General features: G+C 36.1%; 1 protein-coding gene across 1 annotated transcript in view; it reads right to left on the bottom strand.

Moving 5' to 3' along the window:
- CNTN1 (contactin 1) overlaps window positions 1-20,108 on the bottom strand; it is a 228,760-nt gene that overhangs the window by 15,745 nt on the left and 192,907 nt on the right. Inside the window, exons 16-20 of the mRNA XM_064655893.1 lie at window positions 18,579-18,737; window positions 15,200-15,349; window positions 11,994-12,064; window positions 7,846-8,080; window positions 4,136-4,239 (exon numbers count right to left, since the gene is read on the bottom strand). Coding sequence (XP_064511963.1) covers window positions 4,136-4,239; window positions 7,846-8,080; window positions 11,994-12,064; window positions 15,200-15,349; window positions 18,579-18,737 — 719 coding nt within the window. The remainder of the gene's footprint in view (window positions 1-4,135; window positions 4,240-7,845; window positions 8,081-11,993; window positions 12,065-15,199; window positions 15,350-18,578; window positions 18,738-20,108) is intronic.

Below are 20,108 nucleotides of genomic sequence, written 5' to 3' on the forward strand. Positions count from 1 at the left end.
TAAAATATAAGTGGCTGACTCAAGTTTGAGAGGTTGAGTACATCAGGAGCTAAAGGACATCATGTTTATCTCTGTCTCCAAACAAGTTTCTAGCCTTCAGCAAAGGGGTGTCTGTAAAGTTCTACGTGGCCAAAAGTTTATTAACTATGACAGGACCAATGGTAGCTTTGTTGTTGATATTAACTGTCCACTGAAGACTAATTAATTACCTTTTAGTATGATCTATTATGTTAATGAAGTACCTGCTTTACCTAAAGATGGAAAACACACTTTATGTGAAACTTTTATTAGTCACATGGCATACATTGGAAGCCTTCAAATTCCTCTGACTTGCAAAGCATTTTACAATCCTAATGTTCTTTTGCATTACAGTGATGCTAAGGGTGTAATATACAAGTAACATACAGCATCAAACAAGACAAGCGAGAACAATGAATGAAAATGTAAATTGCTTCACTGAGAGCATATTACATTTCAGGCAGAAGTAATATAATTTAAAAATTAAATTAAATTTAAATCCCTAATACTATTGTTCTTGGCTGCGACGTTGTAGACTTCACTCCTATAGTGTGTGAGCTGTGTGTCATGCACATAGAAAGTTCTTTAATACACAGTCATATTTAATACATAGTCATATTTACATATTTAGAAAAGAAAAAAATGAAGATTACTTCCTTGACAGCTAAGAAAAAGTACTGGCTTCTTTATACTATTCCTACATTTCTTACTTTATATTTAAATAATTTCAAATTATCTTGAAATAACTTGGAATTTTCTTTCACTCTCTTGCCTCTGGGGAAGTGATATCTAGAATCAAATGCCCCATTGCTTCAAGAACTCACATGTCTCCACTTGAATGAGTAGCCCCTCTCCTTTTTTGTTAAATAGCTCAGATAGTAGCCCCAGACAGTCTGGTTTTTCCTGGTGCTCTGCATTTACTTTGTTAGGCAATCAGTCTCCAGAGGACACAGAAGGGTATTTCACCCGAGCTCTAGAGTAATTGCGAGAAATAAGCCAATAGTGATCTCTGTGAAGGAATGCCTTAGCCATCATGAATTGGTGCAGCCCTTTGCTGAAAGCAGGGTAAAAACTGTCTTTCATGGTCCTCTCCTCTATTCAAGCTTTAATATACTGAAATACATTAGAAGCTGTTTTTGCATCATGAAACAACAGCTCCCATACTCATGAAAGTTTTACATAGGAAGGACATAAAAATATACTTTACTCATATTAAGAAAGAATGCTAATAGCATATTTCAGTCAACAAGAGACAATGGTGGTGAGTAGTGATAAATTTGTTTAATAAAATAAGCCTACATCTATTGCATAGAAGCAGCAGGAAACATGGATAGCGTCTCTGGTACTGCATGCACTGAAGAGCTGTGGCTTTTATTTTAGCAGGCTATTGTAAGAACTCATAAATCTTAAAATCTCTATATGGATGGAGATAGTTTTCATACTTTATCTCTTTTTTAAGTGTGAGCTGAGGATACTCCTCTGTAATGGCAAAATGTATCAGCTCACACTCATTACCATGAGGGCAGTCATCCTGACAGTATGCATTAGTGTCAAGAAAATCTGACTCTTCCTGGTGTGAGAAGTGTTGTGTCACAGGTGAAATACCTTCAGGTATTTGCTCAGGGTACTTCCACCTCTTAAACTCTAGCATTCAAAAAGTCAATTATGCAATCTTCGGGTAATAATAAAGACAAAAAAGAAACTGAAGTGTTCTGGTGAATGGTGTTTTTTGTTAACCTGAGCAGTAATTAAAAAAATAACTATTGTAATACTTACTGATGTCGATATACACAGAATCTTCCAGAGACAGTCACTGGAATTTTATAAATGCAGTTTAACTGCTCCTTCCACCACAGCTTGTATTGCAATGCTATTACAGAGCATCCAAAGGAGGGCAATGAAGATGGTTAAGGGCCTTGAGGGGAAGCTGTATGAGGAGTGGCTGAGGTCACTTGGTCTGTTCAGCCTGGAGGAGAGACCTCATTGCAGTCTACAACTTCCTCCTCAGGGGAAGTGGAGGGGCAGGCACTGATCTGTTCTCTGTGGCGACCAGTGACAGGACCTAAGGGAAGGACCTGAATTTGTGTCAGGGGAGGTTTAGGTTGGATACAGAAAGAGGTTCTTCACACAGAGGGCACATGATCTGACTCTTGGAGAGCATCCTGTGCAGGGCCAGGAGCTGGACTCGATGATTCATGTGGGTCCCTTCCAATTCAGCATATTCTGTGAACATCACAAAAGCTATCGGCGGCCCTGACCTTCCAGAAGAGCCCTCTCTATTTTTGCCATGTCCTATGGCTCCTTCAGGACTGATGGGAGAACATAGGAATTTCTTTTCATTTTCAGTGGAGAAGCACAGGCTTGCCTTTTGCTGCTTTCGTCTCTTACTAGAATGAGACTGCTCGGGGAAGAAGATCTCTGAATTAACACCCTACTGAGCACATTTCTTTACAAGTTATTCTCTTTCTAGCCAAAAGATCTTCTAAATTTTTTTTCTGATGTTTTTCCTTTTTTTTCCTATCAACTGTTCCATGCATTCTGGTCTTTCTCACTGAATCCTCTCCTCTCCCTTCTTCCCCGATGTCCCCTGTCAGCAACTCACATGGCTTTATGTAAAAAAAGGTACAATTAAAAAAAAAATGGCCAAATGTGGGTTGTCTATGGGCATGGCCTCGCACCATGTTCTTTCCCCATTTATCCTTAACCCTTTTGCCTTCCTACCCCAGTCCCTACTACAACTCTCAAAATCCACTGTCATGATCTATCACAGCTGTAATCCCAACTCTCCCAGCTCTCTCCACATTCCCACAAGTCTGCCAGTGTGTGCCTGCTGAGTGCGTGTTCTGGTTATTCTGGGTGTGCAGCCTTCAAGCCCAATTTCTGTGCAGACCGTCCAGCTCAGGAGTGCACAGAGCTGTTGCTACAGGGCTGTCTCAGTTGAGCTCACACATTTGAGCACTCCACCCAGCTCTCAGCTATGACCATCAATTAGTCTATCCTATTCTAGAGGCACAATCCTTACAAAACACCAAAACAGTGGGCTACTTTAGTAAATTAGGAGTTAACAATGATATTAGTGTCTTAATTTCAAACCTCAGTGTCCTCTGTTTGTAAGTTTTAAACCTAATGTCTGTACTGTATAAAAGCAAGCTTTACATGGGACACTATATCCTAGTTCCTATAGAGGTCCTCACTATAATCTTGTTAGGTATTGAGATCAGGAAATATAAAACCAAGTACTACTAACTTAAAAAACATTTATTCACAGATTTCAGCTATAAAAATGAGGTTACTCCTCGTTTGTATGTGCTCATTTTGGAACACAGAAGATACCAAGTAGCCGACAACTTGAATCACAAAGCAAGTCACTAACAAAACTAAGACCCAAACCCCTATTCTGGAGTGCAGCCAAAGTAAGCAGGCTTTACACTACAGAGTTTTTCAGCATCCACTGTGTATGGATGATGTTAAGACCTTCCTGCTGGAGTACTACATGGCCATTTCTGGTTGCACCTACCCTGCAGTTGTCATCTCTGTAGAAGGACAAGAACAATTTTTACCAGTAGTACCACTTAGATGGACCATATAAACATGCCCTGAAGCCCTTTTTTATGTGGAGAATAAAAACAATGAAGAAAACATTACTGTCTTGCACAACAGCGGTGTCTATGTTATATACTGGATTCCGGGCACTTGTCATGTAGTCCCACTTACTATAGGGTTTGTGGGTGAAATATATTAATAACTGCTGATAATTTAAGTGGGCCATCATTTATTTTCAATTTTATGTATGTGTTGACAATTACACCCAGAATTTAATTTCAATATGTTTTGAGAAGTTAGAGATAGGCATTCAATTACATAACATAGACAAGATTCTTTTATGAAATAATGATACCCTATACCAGTTGAACAGTGAGAACACACATTTCTTAATATGTTTTAGTAATGAAGTACATAACACCAAAAATAATCTGCTTCTCAGAACGCAAAATCTGCACAGAAAACACCAACTAAAGAAACCTAAGAGACAGAATGCTAAAGTAGAAATTATTCTTGGATTTAACTACGGAAATGAAATTAATAAGAAGATATACAGTATCACCTCTAAACTCACCTGATATCCTTCCACAGATTTATCAGAAACATGGTGCCAAGAAACAGACATTTCAGAAGATGACAAAACTTTTACACTCACATCTGTAGGTATTTCAGTTGGAGCTGGAAGATGAAACATATGTTAAATATCCAATCTGATCCTGTGATATTGTTATACTTGCTTACTGGGGCTCTTCTCACTTCAGTATTTTATATTATTTTCTTGGTATCAGTGAGCCAAGTGTTAGCCTTTAATCTGGTTTTACTTGAGTAAACTTCAAATCCAGTGATGATCTGTATGGAAAATGACTCTATAAAAACAAAGCAATGATCCCGTTGCTTGGCTCAGATTATGAATTTTTACGCTTCAACAGATTCCATGATGAAATTAGTGTGAACTGAAAACAGGCTTTGGTAAATAGAATGAAACATCCAGTGATCTTTTACTAAATGGGACAGCAGATCCCAGATTACATACATCAGATTTTTTAAGTTAGTTACACACAAATACTCATGTATGTCACTTAGTCATGATGATGCAAACTTTTTATGAGCACAGATATTAGATATAGGGCTGTCCAGTCGCACACAGAAACTTGAACATAAGTGTGAAATGATCCAAAGCACCCTTCTATCAGGCATACATCACACAGTAGATTTTATTTGTGTTTTTAGTTCTAGACAGCAGCCAGTGCACAGCACAGACCATTATAATGTGATACACTTTCATTCAGGGCCTAGAATATTAAGTTCTAGTTTCATTATAAGAAGCTGTTATTTCACTGCTTGCTTGCATTTTAAGTAAGATAAGGAATTAAAAAAGGCATAAACTTAGCAACGTCTAAGAGAGTTTTCCAAGTTAAGAGCAGTTCTCTGTCACAAATCTTTTGAAACAAGTTGCAACAGACGGGCATGGCAGCCCTAGCTGAGGAAAGCTTTCATATACTTAATCTTCCAACTGGGCATCCAGTCAACTATGCATCAAAACAGCCAATGTTAAGAAAAAAATCAGTTACATCTCTCATGAAAAGTATCCTAGGTAACTAAATAATCTTATATGCAAAGTTACCTTTCGTAATTGTCTTTCAATGACTGTTAATAATGCAAATGTCTAATTAAAAAATTATACATTATTGCAAAATTGTTTTCACAATGACAGGAATTTAGATAAGCTAGAGACCTGTGGACTCATTACCAGCAATCATTACTCACTACTAGCAATGGCAGGTATGACTAGTAGTTGTCAGACACGGAACTTGGCTGAGAACACATGGGAACACAGAAATTCCCCAGTCACTAAAGGTAATAATGCTGCCAACAGTTATAACTAGACAGACATAGATCTATTATAAAATACACAACTTAGTGGAAAAATTGTCACTATATTTATGTATGTATGTATATTTATAAATACCTGTGTGGAATATTGCATGACCATATTGCCTTAACATCTCCCTAATACCTTTGAGAAGCTGTGTTGTCTAACAGTAATAATATCATTTGCTGATTTAGAGGTATGGAAGTACAGGTGGAATAGTTGAGATCATCTAATCTACTCCCAAATCACTTTCAGACTCCTCTCTATCGTATCAATTACAGAATTTTCCAAAATATTTCGTATTGAAAAGCTTCAAATGCCAGGGATTTTGCTGACACAATACTAATATAAAGTTTAGACAATATTTCATCTCCTTATGCTTGTTTATGAGTTCCAAACAATTTATATCTCTATTCAGCATTTACATTCTATAAATATTTTGCAGTGTCTCCTGAGCCAGAAAGATGACATCAGTTGCTTTTATACAATCTTCTAATTCAGTAATTCCACCAATAAGAGAAGGAATCGTGGGCTTCAATATGTTCTCTTCACTGAAAACATAGTGGTCATCACACAATTATCTCCTAAGCATAACTATACAAAGTTCAGGCTGGCAGCCAGTTAGCACACTACAAGATATGGAGGTGATTTTGTTCAAGCCCTAATGCCAGGAGAAAACTCTGCAGAATGCTCTTTGGAGTAACTTCTGTTACATCTATGGGAAAAATTCCTTCTAACCTGTTCTGCAGTTCCTGGATTTCATATGGGCAGTGGTCAGGGTCACAGCTCCACAAAGGAGCTGTAAGCACTACTGGTAAGGTTTGGACTCTTGTGCTTGAAATCAAAGAAGTAGGATCACTGAGCTTCTACTCCTTTTGCTGTCTGCATCTGGCATCATTTAAGCGTAAATGTTTTTGTCAGGTGTCTGGACTTTGTTAAAGTCTATGTTAGAACATCAGCAGCCACCTAAGTGGCCTCTTTAGCTGGAAGCTGGCACTACTGCACATTTGCTTTTCCTCTGTCTTTTGGAGATACTAGACTCTACCATGTCCCTGAACTTAACAGAGCTATACAAACACTTGTCATCTCTGACATGGTTAGTATAATCCTAACAAATACATGGGAGCTTATCAGTCAGCTGTCAATAGGCAAGTCTCTGAGAAAGGATGGATATTGAAGCGTTATTTGGCAGATATTGCTTTTATTACACCATAGCCACATACTAACACATTTATACAATTGCAAAAACCTTTGTGTTGCTGCAGCAACTGTTGAACATTATTTCCTAAGGTATACTTTTAAGAGAAAAAAGATTCGTATTAGCCTTGTCAGACAGCTAAGTGTTGCTAGCCTGAACCCTGAATTATCATAAGAATTGAAAGTACTATTTTATCTTTTCTTTGTGTGTGGCCGATTTGTGTGCAAAGTTCCCATTAGTGCTAATGGGAATCATGAACATAAATCTTCCATAAAGTACACAGAATAAAGAGCAGAATCAGAAGTGTGAGAGTGTGGCCCTGTTATCATATCCCTCTTCGGCTCTTTGGTCTATATCTGTTGACTTTGTGAAGGAGATTTTGCTCTATGGAAAGACAAATACAAGCAATTCTTTGGGTTTCTGGCAGAAATTAATTAACTGTATTTTTTTAGAACAGACTTGAGTGATGATTTTGCAATTAAGGATGTTGTATATATTTCTTCTGATTTAAGGTAAACTTTCTCCTAGCACTTTCTTCTGCTAAGTTTGTAAAGTCATTTAAACTTCATTTCTAAAGATGACAGTATGTGAAATAATTCTAGTAATAATTAAAAAAAATATTTTAGTGGAATGTCAAAAAGGTTTTGAATGGGACAGGGATAATTTATATTAGACCCCAAACATGCTGGAAATTTAACTAGGTACAATTGAGCTATCATTCCTTCCCAATTTTGGGCTAAATTCTGATACTGATCTACTAGAATAACAGGCTTTAGTGTGGTCTGTTAAGAAGAAAAAAATTACACATATGTCAAATATGTGTATTAAGATCACAGAGACATTGCTGGATTAAGATGTAAATGTTTTAGGCAACCAATATGAAGATCAGAATTCCTTTTTCTATATTCTTAAATCTTTTAGCGACTGTGTGAAGAATTTTGAATGCCTCTGACATTCTGAATTGCCCATTGACAGCAAGTACAACCAAGTGATGTGCACACCATATAAAGCAGTCTGAAACTGGCTATTCAGAACAATGGCAAGTGTTTTGTGTGAGCAAAATATACCCCCCCCCCCACTGAAGAAGTATGCTGCTATGCAAATCAGTGTCTGCTGCTATACAAATCAGTGTCAAGCACCAGGTTCTCTCTGTTGATGTTGGTAGTGCTGATCTGGACCTTCAGCGTAAAACTTATTCGGAACCTTTACTCACCATCTTGTGCTGAATAAATGACTGCAGTGAGACTGAAAGGTCCATCCCCTTTGTTGTTAAAAGCTTTCACTTTTACTTGATACTGAGTTGAAGGTGGCATTGATTCATCCTTGTGGACATATCGGCCAATTTCAGGATTAGTAACTGTAACTCTTCTCCATTCTTTCTCACCAAATGGCTTGAAAGCCACTATATAACCAAAGTTATTGCCGTAGTGGTATTCTCTTGACAAAGGCTGAAAAGGCAAAAGATAAACCATTAATTTTTGTAGCCAGCTAAACAAAGAGGTCTAGAACAGAATATAAATAATGCAGAAAGTATAGATACAAATGTACAAACACTGAACTAAACTTCAATTTTGCCCTGGTTTCCTTCTGTGGCTTGCCCCCACCCCCTTCAAAAATAGACCTGCAGTATTACCATATTTGCTACTAAAACATTTTAAGACCTTTTTCCGCATCTGAACTCAGTGTAACGCACATCATGTTACCTCCCATAGAAAGAAACCGAGAATCATTGTGTAATAAAACAGTTGTAGCTAGCAAAAAAGACTAAAGGAGTAAGGGACAGTGGATATGTAACAGAGACACACTAAGCCAGTATTTGCATCCATGTATATGTGTGGAGATAGATATTTTTGTGAAAGAGAAAGAGTGAAGAGAAAATTTATGTGGCTGGCTGAAATTATTTTAATTTATCCAAAGTTCATCACCTAGACAACTGGCACAGCTGGTGAAGAAAGATGGACATACGCAAAGAATGACTCATCCTACCACTTTTCACTGATGATGGAGGGGATCCATTTGCTGAATTAGACTATCTACATAGCTTCTAACTGGTGAATCTTTCAGTGAAATGACTCCCACTTTCAGCATGAGCATTAAAGGTACCTATTCAAACTATTTCTTAAAACTGTAGCTGATTTCCTATACCTAGGAATATTGGAAAATATAAAATTATGGAAGACAATCTGCTATAATAAGTTTTACTTCATTTACCAAAGCTCTACCTTCAGTGATCCCTCTTCAGTCCATGGTGCCTTTACCATAAGTATTAGAAACTGCACCCAAAAGGCCAAAATCAAGTCATTCATCTGTTCATCTGGAGACTGACTGGAAGCACCCTCGGAAAATAAACTTCCTGCATCACCTTTTTCCCTAATGGAAACCTCCTAGAGAATAGTTCATTTTGAGGCAAAGGTCCTGGAGCAGTGACACAGAGAGTAATTGTTCTCCTTAGGTGTTTGTCCACTACTGCAGCACTTCAGCCTATGTGTGGAGATATTCTGAGGAACGACTTATGAAACTCTGGTGTAGCTCATCTTCTGAATCTATCACTATATCTAGCTGCTTAAAATAACCCATAATTCTTTCTCATATGCCAAAGTAAGCAGCCTGGATGAGGCCCTAGTCTCAGAATGACTTTCAGCCAGAACAAACTTTAGAAACCCAGGACTGGCACTTAAAACATATTCTGGAAGGTTTTAAATAAAGTATTAAAAGCAGCTTGTCCTCCAATGGCTGCATATAATAAGTAGGTGTAAGTAGCTGAACAGTTTGTAGTATCCACTAAAAACTTTGAAAAACAAAATGGAAGAGGGAATGACAAATGGGGAAAAATGAGGAAGAATGGGCACGCTAGCTCTCCTTAGCTCTTCCTTCAAAACAAGATTTAGAACAGCTTTGATTGCATCTCTGGCTGTCTCATTCAACCTGGGCTTATGAATCATAGCAAAAGCTGAAAGGGGGTTGGCAGCAACATGTGAACCTGCCATACATTTTGTTCTTCTCTTCTTAATTAAGGACTATTTAAAATAGCGTATGCAAATGTCAGCACATTTGTGAGAATCAATATACATCTTTATCTTAGCCTTACAGATAGTCATATTTTTGTCTGTCAGACAGGCTCCGTAAATCTAAAGCCTCTGTTCAAAAACACTTGCCAGACATACTATTGAAGATTCTTGGAAAAAAAATACTTATAGCCATGCTTACTTTGTCTGACTAAATGAGTTACTTGGAACAGATGTGAAAAGCATGACATTATTTAAGAGAAAAAATGAGAATATAAATCTACTTGGGTGTACAGGAAATACTGTCTTGTGTTAGTTAATATTCTTCTGGTTACAATTTTCTTTTTTCAGTTTGGTCACAGCCAAGTTTTCACTATATTGAAAATGCCATGATATTGGTCTTTACATGCAATGCAAGAAGTAGCTCTGTACTTTGATGAAGTTTTTGTAAGACAGCACTTGTGGAGAAATAATAAAATAATCCAAGTCTTTTGCAAGTCTCCATTGCATGTGTTCTTCTGCTCTTCAAAAATAAACAGAAACAGAATCAAGCCCATTAGGACACATATACTTCTTAACCTATTGTTAGTGGAACTAAGAAATAACATTTTCAATATATTTTAACAGAACTGTGGACCTTCTTTTTTTGGAAACTTATAAAGCTTTTCTTCATTGCTAAAATACTTAGTCAGACTGAATAAATATTCTAAACTGAATTTAAAAAAAAACAACAAAACCAACCAAACAAAAACACAGCAAACAAAAACCAAACTACAAAAAAACCCCCAAACCAAACCAAAATCCACCCCAAAAACCAGGAAAGCCCAAATCTGTTAGCTCAAACATATGGCTGCCTGTTTCTGTGTCATACTTGAGAACTTTCGCAAAGAGATATGACCAACAAGATCATAGAGATATGACATAAAAAGAATTCACGTGCATACAGATTAAAATTTGTACATTTATAAGGAGATCCCTATGCAACAATAACAAAGTTGCTGTTGGAATTATGACATCTTTACATTATTTTGTATATGAAAAAGCCTTCTTCATAGAGGTAAATAATCTGCTTCATATGAAACAAACTATTCCCCAAAAGACACAAATGGTGTAATGTGCCTTATGTGCCTCATAGCCTTATGTCAGTGAAGAGAGGTTAACAGCAAAACAAACCTGGTAATTTTTTCAAGCATAACATTCAACCATCTTTCTTTGCTAGACATAATGCTGCTGTAACTCTGTTTTTGCTGAATACTGAGAGGTTCTGACATGAATCCGATAGGCCTTTTTATAAATTTTATTTCTCCTCCTTAGCTTTCCCAAATATACTGCAGAAGACTTCAGTTCTCTCTTCCATGCTACTTTTGCCTACACAACAACTTTGCTTATAAATCCTTATACTTTCCTGTGCTTGGTTTTGCTTTACTCTTATTTTGGTGTTGCTTTTCCCTTCTCCTTTGTTGTTTTTTTTTTCTCCCACGGTATAGGTTAATTGTAAAAAAAATTGCTTCAATACCAGAATAAAGACAGTATTTATGTATATAGGTATATATAATAGACTTTTTTAAAAAAAATACTTTGATTACTGAAAAGCTTTTTTGTTAACACCGTAATTGTTAAAAAATTTTATTCCACTATTTTTGAGATTAACGCTACCTTTTTCCCTTATCTGTTCTTTCTTTTTCTTAATACATAATCATTAAAGCAAAATTAATGGCTTGGAGGAAAAGAACGTTGTCAGAATGTGGGTATCAATGAATGGCTAAATTGTGGTATGAGGCAACATTGCTTTGTTTTACCAGTCATGTTAGCATAAAATGAAACTTATAAAATGTCAATATACAAGAATTTCCTTAAAACTCCAGTTAATATTTATGACAGGCTAGTTCACAGAATGGTTATATATTTTCTTGTTTTAAAATAAAGCCTGTTAATCTGTGCACAGCCCATTAAAGTCATAATTATGCTATATATATGTTATACTTTTTGTTGTAGTAAGCAATTCTGCATGCTATTCACATTGTAACTTTAAAAAAGCCTTGAAGAAAAATACAATATGCAGAATTTTCAAATGCAGTCACATCAATGCATTATCATAGTCAGTATCTGTTTCGATCTCTTTGTTTTAGAATGTTTTAGATCGTATTTTAAAAACGCCAATACATAAACAGCTAATGTATTGTCTTCCTCATTCCTTTTTATGTATTTTTTATGAGAAAAGTCTGAAAACCTATATATCATGTACAAATCCTGCTCTCACAAGACCCAGTGACAAACCATCCATGGGTTTCAGGAGGAGCGAGATTGGACACAAGGAAGTTTATGTTTTGTGCTGTTCCACAAGTGCAATACGTACCATCCATGTTATTGTCAGCTCTCGATTGCTTCCACCCCCTCCTCCAACATCAGACGGAGCCACATTAGGAGCTAGTGAAATAGAAGAGACAAGAAAAATTAATCCAAAGTATGCAGTCAGTAAAATGATCATTATTTACTTTTCTTTTTGCGAGCAAGGCCAATGAGCACACGTGGCACATACAATTAAAATAATGATAGTCTGTAATTGCTGTGGTCTTGCCAAGACTAATGTATAGCTACTGCTTCAGGAAACATGCCAGTTCTAACCATAGTTAGCAATCATTCTTCTTTTTCACCATATTGTCTACAAATATTTAACTGAATATTCAGGAATGGAAAGTTTCTCATAGGTCTTAAGAGAAGCACTGTGCATTGTTCTTGTGCTTCCTCAATACTGGTATGCCAAGGGCTCAGGCACACAGGACTTGCACCTGTAATTACCTTAACACACGGTGATCAGTTCCATCTACTTCAGTTGATTTACTCGCCATGTGTAAGGTTAAACCCATGGATCTATCTTTGAAACACTGGTATCCTAATCTTGTTCTAGACTAGTGGCACATGTCTTCTTGATTGGCATGCTCAGAATGGGTAGATGTACATAAGCAAAGCTGGCACAACACTTAGTAATTTACTAATTGCATTTTCCACTGATATTCTGGCTAATGAAATAAGACCTCTTGATCTATCATTAGCGCACAGCTGAGCAGCAAAGCAGGATACTCTCAAGGACTCCACTACAAATCTTTCCTATCTTCTCATTTCTTAAGACTCTTTGCACTGACTGCGATGCTATGCTCGATGGTGTTTGTGTATTTATTTGCCGCCACTCAATGCTGAGAATAAAGAAAACATCACAGCAACTTAGGAAATGATAGCCTACCTACAGTACCTTAAATATGGCTCAGGTGTGCATGCATTAGCTACATGCCCTTTCTACATTAACATGTTCTTTGTGTTAAAAATTCTTACAGGATTAGGCATTTTCTCCACTAGTCAGTGAATGTCATAAGGTAATAATGGGATAGTTCCTAAGTGCTCTTGTATTATGTAAGTAAGATGTTTGCTGAGGCCTTCTCTGAGGAGGAACACAAAGCAGAGCAGAATGAATGTTTTCAGAAAGGATAAAAATATGTAACAATAAATTTCAAATTGAAATTAGCATTCAGTTCATGGTTTGTGCTATTTATTTCTGGCCTTCCAGAAAACAAATTAATGGAGTATGAGACTAAGTGCACATATAACAATTTGAGAGGAAGCTTGAATTTATTACTTGAATTTATTACTTGACCTTGAAGTCACCCTACCTATTTTAAGTAAATAGTTTTAGTGTTAAGTTAGAAGCAGAGGGTTGCTAGAATGTTTAAGTAGCTGAAGAAGATACACAGGCTGCCAAAGAAGAGAAAAAAAGACTGTTTAATGTCTTACAAATCACTCTTATCAAGAGAATCTTCCTCATTCTCTCAGCCATTAAATCCAGGTTTCTCTCCCCATTAAGACCAGGTTACTAATTCAGACACCTATACTTAGACAACTATTCTAATGCATGCAGAAGCTAAAATACATTGAAACAGACCTTCATCCATTGAATTTCAAGAAATTACTGTGAAATGTTATTGATGAAGCAAGCAGATACCATTAAAAACAGAAATCATAGCACACATTCTTAGCATTCTAATAAAAATTACTGAAATTACAGTTATCTACAAGATGAGAGACTTCAAAATTGAAAGATGCTAAAGACTTTTGAGTTTAAAAGACATTATTTGTCATCCATACAGTAAAACAACGATACAGCGCTGTTTGATGCTGTTTAACACAGAAAAAATGTTAAAAATAACTACAATGCGTGGACATGGATTGTTTGTTATTTACCTTTTTCAGATTTACATGAAAATGCACATGCAGTTGTGCATACTCCTTCTGTAGTACCCTTGACATTGACAGAGCAACCCTAATCCTACTATTGCTCATTACAAATTCCAGCTTCTGGCAGAAAACAAACTTGAGTGCAGTTGTTCTGCAAACTGTAACTGATTTATACCCAATTTTGGCATGGTAAGAATTGCTGACTGATGCCTAGTAAGATTACATGAACATTTTGCTTTGTTTCCCAAAAGATGTCTCACACTCTGTCAGAGGTGACAGTGGTGCTGTGCCTGGGGAATCAGACAACAGACTAAAGAGACTACCTCTTCCAAAAGCTTTGCATCCTACTACAAAACTGAAGGATATGCCATTTTGGGGGAGACTATAAGAAATGCCATGAATGTGGCACACTGCAAATTGCAGGACATTATCCCTATTCCATCCATAAGCATTATTTCTCTCTGTATCTGTGTAATTGCAAAAGTTAACTTTTATGCTTTGGTTTTTCGTTTTTAGTTTCAAATCTCAAGTCCTAGGACAACAATGATAAATATATCTAGATTGCACACGTGTACTAGTATGTGGTATACAGGATTTTTTGGATATGCTCTTTTTGTAGTGATACATTACCTCCTAGAACATTGCTGTTATCTCCTTTGTACAGTCAAACCAGAATGTATTATCTTGAATAATAACACCTAATTCCTCATTTTGGAGAATTCATTTTAAAAAGGATGTGCCTGAGCCTAGAGTATATCCTTAAATATGCTCTGAGTTACTAACACTGAGCAATTAGACTGATAAGGGTGTATGTTGTGTTGGATACTGTCACATCTTTGACACGGAGTAAGAAGACACAAGACCAAACCTTCAATCACAGAAAATTGGCATTATCCAGTATAACACACATCCTATCATGTACTCTCTAGTTAGAATACAAACCAAATGGCAAATGGAGATTTCACTTTTTAAACACATGCGTGTTTTTTCTGAAGTCTTGTACCTTGGTCCCAAACATGTGCATGCATTCATACACACACAGTCTGACTGACAGATACAGTGAGGGATCTCTGAAAGACACAGTATGATTCTGTTTCAGTAATGGAGACATATTTGCCATATCATGATGTTTCTTTGCTGTCTGCTTTGATGCTGTGGACAGTTTGATATTTGCTTAATAAAATCTACAGTAATGGGTAGCTGAAAACATATTCTCTGGACTTGAATCCTATGAAGTGATTTTTTCAAATAAAAAACAAAACTAAAAAACTAATTAATAAAAATGTGAAAATTAGGAAACACATTAAAAGAACTTGATATTTTCTGTTTACGTACGAGCGCCTTCAGTTCTAATCCTCTGTGATGGCATACTGGGTTCTCCTGTTCCCAAAGTGTTTGTTGCAATTATCCGGAATTCATACTCCATCCATGGAATTAAATCGATCACTGTAGCAGATTCCATATTTCCTTCAATATCTGATGGATCTAAAAAAAGGATTAAATGCTTTAGAAAACAGCATTTTTACAATAAGATCATCAACAATTTGTCTGATTTTGTCAAAACTTTTACTATTCTGCAACTACACATAGCCAACTAGAGGAAACAATGTTGTACATCAGGAATACCATATTTTACAAGTAGTACTCGTGGCAGGCATTGGGAATTTGGAAACTATGAAACATCTTGAATAAACCTTATAGACTTGTAAGTTTCAGCTGGGTGTGAACTAGTACATGCAGTACGAGATTTCCTTCCTAATTACATATTGTAGTTGTAGAATTTCATTTTACCTACAGACAAATGCAATGAAAAATCTGGAATACAGAAACAGGAAAATAAAAATTCATGATATGGAGAGACAAGGGCTAGATGTAGTGTTTGATCAATTGATAGAGAGTGGTTTATAAAATGTGGTTCTACTTTGGTGCACTTTATTAGCGAGCATGTTACAACTTGCTGTCTAGTTCTAACCCAACAAGGATAAGTGTTCTTGTCATTCCTGTGAAAATACTTATTATTCTCATAAAGATGAGCTTCTTTACCATAAATAAAATGAGTAACTCATGACTGTTAGCAATTCACAAACAGCGTTGTTTCTATAGACGCCTGGAGTTTTGGAAATACAGAGTATTTTCATTTATTGCATGGGCCAAGAGTTGTTTGTCAAATTAGAGTCCTGGGTTCAGAGTGAGATGAGAAATGAGATATTCTGCACTGGAAGGGCAGCTGATTTGGAATTAAAATATGAATTCAATGCCTGCAAAAAACCTGGGCATAACAGTGTAAGCACTAGATGATGACACAACTTTCCTCTTCCTAATGATCATTAAATTTTTCATTCCGAAGTGAGGCCCTGAAGGAGAAAGAAAAACACTTTCTATTTTTCTTTCTACCTGCCCACCACTCTCCCTCATCCTTAATCAAATTATATTCCTGTCTAGGCAGTAGAGCCACTGCAAACCTCCAATACCATCTGAGCTATGATATAAATTCACATTCCTTTTCCTGGGCTACTACTTTCAGTCTCTTAATTTAATTTTGCCGTCACACAAATTCCCAGAAAAATTAAAGATCCACAACACAGTGAGAATCTGATCCCCTTAACTGGAAAGAGCAACATCAATGTAAACAACTCATTATTTAACCCATTCATACATATTTCCATACTGTGAAGTAAAATACACTTTCATAAAACACACTCAGTATTATGAAACTCAGTATGAATGATTTAGAACAATGGTAGTAACAACAACAACATTTTCAACACCTAAGTATATTTTCTCATTTCACACATTGAAAATTAGCAGCATTAACTGATAGCCTAAACACTAATGAGAGATCAGTTTGGACTGTTCATCATGCTTCTTTCAGATGAAAGTGAATACTGAGCCAAAATGGGAGCATCCCAGCAATTAAGCAAAAGTTTGCTGTGGTGCCAGTGATGGTTACCATGGTGATTTTACCTATTTTTTGAGGGAATCATCTATTTATCAAAATTCCTCAGTGCGGTTCAAACGAAAAAGCAACAATTTTGAAAACACTAGAATGGGTAATTTCAACTTTTCAGAAATTAATAATTTATATATTTTCTCTTAGCTTCTTTAAAAAGGAATTCAACAATCTCCCACTCAAGATGTGAATCCCACTCAACATGCTACACGATAAGACTCAAATGCATGTCTTAATGACTAGCTCAATAATTCTGTGAAGCAGAGAACTTCAGAGATGCAGAAATGCTCATCCCATCATGTCTATAACACTGCAAATAGGGAATTGTCCTGAGATGTGAGAGGACAGTTTCAAGTGTCTGCTCTGAACCAAAGTGAAGATCTGAAACCAACACTTTTATCTCCTACACATACATTTCTAGTTCCAGTAACATGCAGTACAGAAGGAAGCTGTATCAGAGTTGCTACCCACTGTTCATAAATTCTTCCTATATCTTCCTACAATCTTGTTTCTTCATATTTAATTTTTTTTAAATTAAGAATTAAAAAAAGGTAATAGGAAATATAATGTAATTTATCCTAAAGAAAGTAGAGGCTGGTCTAAAAGCATCCTCCCTCCTGCATGTATTTTACTGAAGCAAATAATGAGCTATTTGAACAGCTCTAATTTCTACATTAATTATTTTTTTAAAGTTCTAAGAAATCTATCCTACAGAAACTATAAATAAGATATAAGAGATAGGAAGGGACTGGGGAACCTTCCAGTTTTATTTTCCAGGTTAGTTTCATGTAAGTCATATATTAGTGCTGATGGAGGTAATTATATCCAGTAGAGCTACATATAGTACATAGTCTGAAAGAAAAATATTATTTAAGGCAGTAGGCCTAGTATTTTTAAACTTTTACTCCAAAAATTGTAACAGATTTTCAAGTCAATACATCATTCTATTTCTTACACATCCACCTGTAGTTTCAAGTGACAAAAGAAAGACAGTCACTGAAACTATTACTACTCTCGGTATTTAGAGATGTTAAGTAAGTGATGTCCTAATTCCATAAAAAAGCACTTTAGTTATAATTTATTAGGGTAGGATAGTGAATCATATTGATATGGAAATTCCATATGAATTGTGGCAATGCTATCCTTCATAAAGCATTCAAAGTTGTTAGTAGTTCAACAATATTTTAAAATTTATGCATTTATGTTAAATCTTGCAAAAAAAAAAATATGCTAGCATATCCTATGCTCAGATAGGTGTCTCCTTTACTGCAATTTTGTGGCACAATGATGACATCCAGTGGTTAGAAAGATAATCTTAGCTATGTTTTCTCTAGGAGTGCCAGTTTTAATACAACTGGAACTTAGCCAGCTCCCAGGAAAAAGTAGACCATTTTAATTAACTTTCTCCATAACAAATACAGAAGCGAAGACATCTGCCTGTCATCCAAATTAACCTGTAAATAAATTTTACAATTCTAGTAGGTGATGTTGAATGTTTGAAGCAACGAGGAAAGAGGCAAAAACCAGGTAACAACTCCAGCCTGTTCTTTTCTCTATTTCTTGATATTGAGTTCAGGCCCTCCAAGTGCTGGGAACAAACCTGTTGACAACACACTGACAGGACAGTAACCATTCCTAAACCCTGCAGCAGACATTAATAGCGTTCCTGGTTTCCTTTCACTCTGACTATTTTCTGATCAGCCAAGCTTTCTAACAATAAACTTAAAAACCTATTGACTTTATTACTTCTGGCATTACTCTTACCTGTTTTAGCATCTTTCCACTCTTCAGAGAGAAAAGTTTTTGACTGGATAGTGTATTTAGAAATAGGGCTATGATTGTCTGTTCCACGACTCCACGTAAGTGCTACAGCAGTGTCTCTAATTTCTTCTACTCTTATACCTCCAGGAGGGCCTGGAGGACCTGAAAAAAAACCAAACAGTAGTTCAATCACAAATTGAATATTCTGAAAGTTCTTCTAATATTCTACAGAGTGATTCAGAGGACAGATGCTCTTGCATTTAGTAACTACCAAATGAAACTTCCATGACTCTTGCCTAAATAATGTTGAGATCTTAAGTGAAAAGACAGTACTTTGAAAATGTTGCTGTGCTTTTTCAAAAACAAGTGAACTCAGAATCAGAAAAAGTATACAAAATCTTCCTTCTTAAATTCCACCCAATGATGACCTTCTTGGTGGCCCACCTTTAACCTACACTTCTGCTTGTGCCGTATTGCCCTAACTGCAAGTTATATGGAAAATTTTGTAACTCATATTGTAGAAAATTTGAAAGAAATTTCAAATAGACCTCTTTACATTTTTCTTGGCCTTCATATTATCCCAGTGTGGTAGACCCGTCATCAGACTGATACATCCTACAGACTAATATAACTTAAGTGAAATCTCTACAGTTCAACAAAGCCCTTCTCACAAGAATTTCAAAAATCCATGCCAAAATGTGGAATCCACTATACCCATTGAACTAAAAACTGTCTTGTAAACTACATGGGTAAATGGAACAACCTCTGTGCACCAGAATTACCTCACAAAGACTACCACAAAGGAACAGAAGCACTAAGCTCAAAGAGAGCTTAGTGACAAAACAGTCATTCCATGTCTCCCCTTTCAGTCTTGATCAAGAAGGACCTATAAAATTATTTCTAAAGAGTATTTCCTTTATCTTTAAAAGACAGATAATTAAAAAGATTCATTTCAAAATGCATAGGTCTAGTCAATATAAAAAGTCATGAATAGATTCAGATGTTGGCTTGATGACATACTGCTATGTTCCCAACACCCAGCTAAATCATTACAGGTAGAAGTTGCCTGTACTAAACTAGTTCAGAGTCTCATATCTATGCTTTTCAAGTATTAAATACTATTTCTGCTCTGCTATGTAAGTAGCTATGCTAAAATAACAGCAATTATTATCAATCCACAGTTGGCTTAAGTTTGTTAGTTGTACTTCAGATCGGAAGAGATAGGCCTCTGTTCCCAAAACTTGCCTTTTTTTCCCAGGCGTAACATTAAACCTAATAAACAGTATTACATTTCTTCAACAAATCTCCTCTGGTTTATTTCTAAACAGCAATAACAGAAAGAAACCCTGCTGAAGTGAACGCTTGAATTTTTCTAAATGCACTTTTTAATTTTTAAAAATGTTCTTTAGTTACTACTATTCCCACATCTCTGCTTTGTGAGGGTAACTTTTTTACTGTTGTTTGTGCTTTAGTCCCCAGAAGAGGCCAAAATGTGCAGATTAACAGGCACAGGTGAATTTTTCAGAGACTAAA

The sequence above is a fragment of the Pseudopipra pipra genome, chromosome 5, assembly GCF_036250125.1.
Source record: "Pseudopipra pipra isolate bDixPip1 chromosome 5, bDixPip1.hap1, whole genome shotgun sequence".
In the NCBI taxonomy this organism is placed as follows: domain Eukaryota; kingdom Metazoa; phylum Chordata; class Aves; order Passeriformes; family Pipridae; genus Pseudopipra; species Pseudopipra pipra.